Below are 7,752 nucleotides of genomic sequence, written 5' to 3' on the forward strand. Positions count from 1 at the left end.
CTACGTATTTCTGTGAGTTGACCCTAGCGCCTTGGCTTTGTTTGTATGTTTGTGTTTGGGCGGTTGGCCTGCTGCCAGATGTCGACGGTGGATTGGTTTTCGATGGTCTCTCCCTCGGGGGGGGGATCAGGTTTGAGTTGGAGGACCGTACTGACGAGCGTGGACGTCTGACGAAAGGAGTTTTACGACGCATGGAGCTGAGCTTCAACTTGCCGTCTTCAGTTCGCTGTGGACTCGGTTATGTGAGCAGTGAAGGGAGGGTAGGTTTAGGCAGGCGTCATATTTTGTGTAGAGCTCTGATTCGTCTTACTTTCGGGACAGGGTAGGTTTCCGACGCATGGCTTTTGTGTGGTTCTCTTACTGAGGGATCACAGTGAGTCAGTCGGACCATAGGGGTCTTTGCTTAGGCCATTTTGAGGCCGACTTTCTCCTAGTGGGTTGTAATTATAAACTTTCACACTTAAACTTCTGGGTCTGTATATATTTGCCTGCGGGCTTACTACCTTGGGAGTCACTGCGAGTGCGCGTGACGTGTAAGTACAGCTGAGGCTGTACATGTTTATATTTGATGTATATTGGTTAGTTTAGTGGTTGGGTTTTGGCTTTACTTCCTTATCGCTTTGATTTAAAGGAAAGAAAAAAAAAGTACCTGTTTTCCGCGTAAAGTTTATTCTTGGTTACTAAAGTGACACCTGGAAATCGGGGTGTTACATAGACAAGAAAAAGATGCAGGACGCACCATTCTCTAAGACCACCCCTCTTTGAGCTAGATTCTCCTTAGAAGCTATTCTGTTCTTCTGTACCTGCCACAAAAATAAAGCAATTTTGGAAGGTAAAATAGGCCTTAAGATTTGAGGTACTAACCAACCATCCTCAGTGAACCATCGAGCTTCTACTACTGCACACATAGATTTAACACTATAAAGGCCCATATTATCATGTTTCCAAATGAGCGAATCAGCATACGCCATCTCCCCCTATTTCGGAACCAAAGTCTGAAGAAGTGCCTGCAAATCATGATATTGTTCTCTCTCCCAACCCAGAAAATCTCGAACAAAAGCAATATTCCACACCCACTGAGGACCAGCGACCATACCACACTCCCCCACTGTTGCCCTTTTATTTACTGTTAAGGCAAACACCCGAGGGAAAGCCACGCTAAGAGGTGCAGCACCTACCCAATGATCCAGCCATAAAAACACACCACTCCCCCTCCCTATCTGACAAGCTAACCCATCCCTAAAAACACTGCCCACTAGCCCACTATCACGCCAAACGCCATACACATCTGCCAAAGGCTTAGATAATTTTTTCACCTCAGCAGGATCAACATTAAAGGATATCAGCTGCAGCGGTAAACCATATTTTTTACAAACCACCTCCCTCCAAAGTGCATCTCTCTCCCTGCCAAAATGCCACACCCACTTCAACAACATAGCCTTATTTTTTCATTCAAAGAAACCAACTCCTAATCCTCCAAACCGGGTACCTTTACACAAGTCTTCCCATGCTACCCACATGATTTTATTTTCACCGGAAGGTCCTCCCCATAAGAAACGACGCATAATCCTCTCTAGTCGCTGAATTACCCCCTTTGGAGCTTTATAAAGAGCCATGTAGTACAAAGGAATAGCATTCATAACAGACTTTATTAACACTAACCGCCCACTTAAAGACAAAAAGCGAGAACTCCATAAGCCCAATTTCGCAGTCATATTTTCCAGCACCGGATTCCATAAAGACAAGTGTCTAGGATTACCGCCCAATGGGGACCCGAGATAAATGAAAGGTAAAGAGCATATTTTAAAATTCCACCAAGTTTCAGCTTGTTGTATCAAAGAAGGAGGAGCATTTACCCCATACACCGCTGATTTATTAAAATTTACTTTCAAACCTGAACTGTACAAGTAAGCTTCAATTGCCATGGCCAAAGTCTGGAACTGAAATTCATCACAATCAGAAAACAGCAAAGAGTCATATGCAAACTGTAAATGATTTATGCGAAACCCCAGTGCCAATTCCACCCCACATGGTGCATCTCCTTCTAATAACTGATTAAGCATACAAGACATCCCATTAGCCACAATATTAAATAGTAAAGGTGAAAGGGGGTCACCCTGACGCAGTCCCTTTTGAATGTTGAAAAAGTCAGAAGGCGAGCCATTAACGAGGACCGCCAAAGAAGCTGTTGAAACACAAACCTGGATCCAGCTAATCCATTTTTCCCCAAAACCCATTTCCTGCAGAAGCTCCAACATAAAATCCCAATCAACATTATCATAAGCTTTTGCATAATCAATTTTATATAACAGACCTCCTTCTGGCCTTGAAGCCATGGTGTGAACAACTTCATTAGCAATTAAAGAGCAGTCTGCAATCTGGCGACCAGCTGTGAAAGCAAACTGATTCTGACTTAGTAAACCTGGCAGCACCGAACTCAGACGCACAGAGAGGACTTTTGACAACAATTTATAGACACTTCCAATTAAGCTGATTGGCCTGTAGTCTGAAATTTCCTCTTGCTGACCTTCTTTAGGAATAAGAGCTATAAAAGTAGAATTTAAACCCCTCACCAGCCGCCCTGTAAGGAAAAATTCATTGAAGAAACATAGCAAATCATCTTTAATTAAATTCCAGAATTTTTTGAAAAAATCCATACTAAAACCATCAGGTCCCGGAGCTCTATATTGCCATCAAAAATTTTCACCACATCCCATATTTCCTCTACTGTAAATTCTGCTTCCAAAAAGTGCTTCTCTGCAACTGACACCTTGTTTAATTTTATATTGGAGAACCACGGCCTAGGACCACCCTATTTGCGGAAAAAATTAATGAAATGGGCTTGCATAGCTTCTTTGATCTCATCTGGTGTAGTTAACAATCTTCCACCGTACCTAAGCTGTGTGATGGCTTTTTTTACTGTACGTGCCTTACACACCCGGTGGAAATACTTTGTATTTCTATCCCCCTCCTTTAACCACCGCACCCTTGACTTTTGTAACCATATTCTTTCCTCCTCACGATATGCCCTCCACAAAGCCTCTAAAACCACCCTTCTCTCCTTATTTAGCACCTCTGAACCCCCTTCAACTTCTAACTCACCCATCACCTCATGTAGCCTCTTCTCTAAATTTGCAATTTTTTCTACACCCCAAGCACCCTTCTTTCTACGCCACTCTCTAATTTTTCCTCTCAACCCTCTCAGCTTTTGTTGCAACACATAACCCGACCACCCTTGAAACACAGCAGACCTCCACCAAGACTCTACTAATTCGTTAAATCCCTCCTCATCTGCCCAGTGATTGAAATAATAAAAAGGCTTAGGTCCCGAATCTGACACCCCAAAAAACAACCCCACCGCCCTATGATCAGATACATTCCATGGTAAAACAGATTGAGACATATTAGAAAACGTTACCAGGACCTCATCAGATACCAACCAGCGATCCAAACGACTCCAAATCCCCTGATTCCGACTAGAGAACCAAGTGTAGTCGCCATTGTTCAGTGGCAAATCCAGTAAATTGTTGTCTTGTACAAACTGCTGAAAGGATGAGTCGCCCACGTCAAGAACACGACCTGAAGAGCGTTCAGATGCCAATAGAACCGCATTAAAATCACCCCCTATACACACCAGACCACCGCGGCGCAAGACTCAATGCTTTAGAGCTTCAAAACAGAGATTACGGTCCGTCGCAGAATGAGGGCCATAGACATTTCCAATCAGCACTGTATGATCAATATTAGGCAACTTCACAGTCAGCAAGATAAACCAAGTTTCTATAGCCATTGTCAGAACCTGCAAAGAACTCTCCCTCCACAAACACATCAATCCACCAGCTGTTCCAACAGAACTAGATTCAGCATGCTGCATATTCAAACTTTTAGTCCAAGAAGTTACCGTACGCTCCCGTAATTCATTAAGTTTGGTTTCATGTAACAACACCAATTCTGGTTTCAAATGCAAAAGTGCTTTTTTCACTGCTTCACGCTTTGTTACTCCTCCTAATTCGCGTACATTCCAAGTCAGCCAAGGTCCGGACATATCAATTAAGATGTGGGTGATTTTGACGAATTTGTGTTTCTAAGCCACGAAGCATCAAAGCCTCTGACCCTCGCGGTTTCAAACCCAAACGTTTTCCAAGTAACCATGTTCTCTGAGCTCTAGTTGACACTCTATCCTCCACTGGCACCGGCTTTAAGAAATCAATTGGAAGGGGCTTTGGTTTATTTTTACTTCCCTTTGGATGTCCCCGCTGCGAGTTCTTCTTTAACGAGTTTGTATTTGGTGTGTTATCTTCTGGCAGAAACTCTGGAACAGCAGTAACAACAGGCGTATTTGGACCAGAAGCAATAGGAGATGGCACGAGTGGAGAACGTTGTGGCTCTATTATCTCTGGTGAAGAAGAAAGGCAAAGAGTCGCCCCTAGGATTGCACGTTGTCGAATAAGTTGATGAGGGGATGTACGTACAAACATGTCTGTAATTCCTCTTGTCACAGAACCTGGCAAATTTTCAAACGTAAAATCCAAGAAGCTGTTTTTTTTTGTTTTGCACTAGAGGCAAACGCAGCCTATCTCCAACACGTTTTGTGTGTAGTTGCTGGTGGTCCCCATTTAATTCATTATAAGGCCAACAAATATTGGATTTCTGGTTCAAATTTTCAGCATTGAAAGAGTAACCAGTAACTGCAAATCCCCTCCCTTGATTTTGAATATAATTATCCAATATTTGTTTCCCATTTAAACTGATATCTTCCACTTTTAAATTCTCTCTCCACTCCTTAATTTCATCAGTTGTATAACCTGAATTGATTAGGTCCTCTAACTGTTCCTTTTGTTGCTCAACCGACTTGATTGCATTCAAATTTTTTGAATTTTCCATAACGCACTCCATAACGCACGTGCATGCTTCCCTCTCCAGTTCCAAGCGCGCGTCCAGCTCCACACCACGCTCCACCTCCGGTGCCGCCACCTTTTCCGGCGAAACCCCGCCCACTACCACGCACGCATCGCCTAAACTATCAGAGAAGGTTGTTTCACGACAAACCTGCAAGCCCTCCGCCGCTCCGTCCCGAAAAACCTCGTCCTCTTCATCAGACGCAACAACAACAGGGAGTCGCAAACAATATGATGTGTGTTGAGCCTAGTCAGAACATTCACCTCATCATCTCTTCCTTCTTCCCCCATGATTCCATCATCATCACTCAAATTTTCATTTGAATTGTAAGCTTTTACTGGTGTCGATGGTTTCACCTCTACAGTCCCATAATCATAAGCAGAAGGATCCTTTTCAACCAAAATAATACACGACGTTCCGCTCACATCAACCGCCATAGTAAAACAGTGAAGTATTGGATGGTGCGTACGAACCAAGATACGAGCAAAATCAGCTCTATGCCGCAACAAAGTAGTGGAATCAGACATTACATAAGTCCCTAACCTGTTCCCGACAGAGGTGAAAAAAGCTTCACTCCACAAGCCCAAAGGTACCTGCCACAGTCGAATCCAGACAAGTTGAGCTACGCCAAAAGAAAGTACCGTACACGGCTTCACATCATACAATTTCTGTTCCAAGAAAAAACTGCACTCTGTGATAGTCTCCTCCATCTCATCCTTCGTGTCAAATTCCAGTAGCACCTCATCCGCTCCCAGCGGAATTAAGCGAAAATTGAACAGACCAATCTGACTGAATTGATCCTGTAGAACGTCCACCGGCATGGTCAATAAGGTACGTGCCCTGGCACACCTCTGAACTCATGCTTCATCTAACTCAGTCCCAGCAACACGTAATTGGCAAGCTTCTGGTTGCAGTGCATCACCTTTCATCCCTAAATTATTATCTCTTGCTTGAGGCGTTTCTTGCTTCTTCTCCTGCTGTTGTGCTTTTGGTCTCCACACTTTTCATTGAAAATTATTCCTTGTTTGAGGAGCCACGGGTGTGCGCAGGGGTCGTTGAATACTTGCTTTCTGGACCACGAGATATGTGCCATCTAGTCGTAGGCCTTGGAACATACATATCGCTTCCCAAGCCTCATCATCACTGTGATAACGAAGGAAACCAAATCGAAAACGTCGATGATACTTTTTCTTTTGCTGAATGAACACACTTCGCAACCTACCTGCCTTCTCAAAAAGTGATCGTAATTTCGGAGCTGTCATTTTGTCTCCTAAACCGTCCACAAAAACTGAGAAAGACTCATTCTGATATTTGGTTCTTTGTACCCCATTAAATCTTGTCTGGTTTTTTGAATCAGGCTGCTGGATATGATGCTGCTCTTGTGCTCCCTTTCTGTTAAAGCGTGACTGCTGCCTGTTTGGTTGATGATCCATTTGTCTCCAAGTTCCTCCATTTTCAATGATTCTACCATCTCTTTCAGGCTGCTGTTTTTGCTGGCTAATGACTACACGATCAGCTCCATGACCCTTGTAATTTTGCTGTTGTTTTCCTCTACTGGTACCTGTAAATTGGTGATCATGCCTCCAACTTTGAATCTCTTCACGCCGCCGTGCAAAATTGATCTCCGACTGCCTCCAAGGCCGGTGCCACCACACCGGCAGCCTCCCACCAGAGCCTCTCTCTCTAGCCTCTCTCATCTCTCATCTCTTTAGTACATTTCGAATCCATTAGATGAAGTTTATAAGTAAATCATGAATGGGTTTGTTCTTTTTCGAAAACTGTAGTAAATTAAATAAAATGTTCCCACCTTGTGTAACTCTTTTTGAGAAAACCTCTCTATTCAAAACCACAAAAGATCTAAAGCATCGTTAGAATCTCGTCTAACCGATACTTGGAGAAACCCTTCGCTTACACAATCGATATGCCGTCAACAGACAATTAAATATCACAAAATACAAGTCATCATCACAAAAAGCCATTATATCAAATAGCAAGCATCAAAGTGCTCTCACTCAATCATATAGCATATATTCAACAATATAAATAGTCTAAGAGAATAGCTCACAACAATCACATAGCAGATATTCAATAATATAAATAGCCGAAGCGAAGTGTCTTCACCTTAGCCACTTTCTTTCCTAAGTTGCGACTTCGATCCGATCATGTCATCGGTCCTCGTACCGGCTCGCTTTCCTTCCATTCTTTAGCTCCGACACGAATGCATTCTCGCACTTCGTATCCTTAAAAATTGCAGTGGTGGTGGTTGGTTTGTTCACATCATGGAAAGAGTGGTGGCGGCTTTCTCATTGCTCTTGGAGCTCACAACAAAAAAAGGAACAAGAATTTTTACCAAAAACAAATCATGCAAAAAGGTGTGTTTATATCCTCTTGTGTGTATTTTGAATTGCTTCTGTCTATATTTTCCAAGCCGTTCACGTTGCTATGTATATATAGGCTTCACCCAAAGCTTAGGTGTGAAGAAAACTAGCCAATGAGTGCCACGCGGAAAGAAGAAATTGCATGAGTCATAGTAAGCTTGGCTAAAATGTGTCCCTACGACTACATGTGGAAGGAAAGATCATGATGATGTCCATCAAGATTAAATGCTAGAACACGTGTAGACATCAGGAAAAAGGCTTGCACATAAAGCTTCAAGTTCATTCCACGCCATCAAAGACAGAAAAATGGCTTGAAGATATTAGTTGGAAATGGATAATATTAATTTAGGTAGTGTAGGATTTAACTCTTAGAGTCAAGAGAAAAATATAGGGATGATATTTCTATTCTAAAAAAAATATGAAGAGCTCTGTGAAATAATAAAATTGAATCAATATCACTTTGAGAAAGATTAAG

The 7,752-nt window shown here is 42.7% G+C and overlaps 1 protein-coding gene across 1 annotated transcript; it reads right to left on the reverse strand.

The window, feature by feature from the left end:
- Positions 1–977: 977 nt before the first annotated feature.
- Positions 978–3,874, reverse strand: LOC130710563 (uncharacterized). Its single transcript, XM_057559875.1, has 5 exons — positions 3,688–3,874; positions 2,939–3,579; positions 2,692–2,812; positions 1,519–2,581; positions 978–1,404 (listed from the first exon to the last, which is right to left on the reverse strand). The coding sequence occupies exons 1-5, from the start codon at positions 3,872–3,874 to the stop codon at positions 978–980; spliced, it is 2,439 nt and encodes an 812-aa protein (XP_057415858.1).
- Between the last annotated feature and the right edge of the window lie 3,878 nt (positions 3,875–7,752).

Source organism: Lotus japonicus, chromosome 1 (assembly GCF_012489685.1).
Source record: "Lotus japonicus ecotype B-129 chromosome 1, LjGifu_v1.2".
NCBI lineage: Eukaryota > Viridiplantae > Streptophyta > Magnoliopsida > Fabales > Fabaceae > Lotus > Lotus japonicus.

Bases quoted from the DNA above. Each gene is read 5' to 3' on its own strand.
- LOC130710563 (XM_057559875.1), bottom strand. From the start codon at position 3,874: ATGCAGCATGCTGAATCTAGTTCTGTTGGAACAGCTGGTGGATTGATG. The intron at 3,580-3,687 runs GTAATCTCTGTT...AACGCTCTTCAG, and splicing joins CCCTCATTCTGCGACGGACC to GTCGTGTTCTTGACGTGGGC. The intron at 2,582-2,691 runs GCAATATAGAGC...TTTTCCTTACAG, and splicing joins TGTGGTGAAAATTTTTGATG to GGCGGCTGGTGAGGGGTTTA.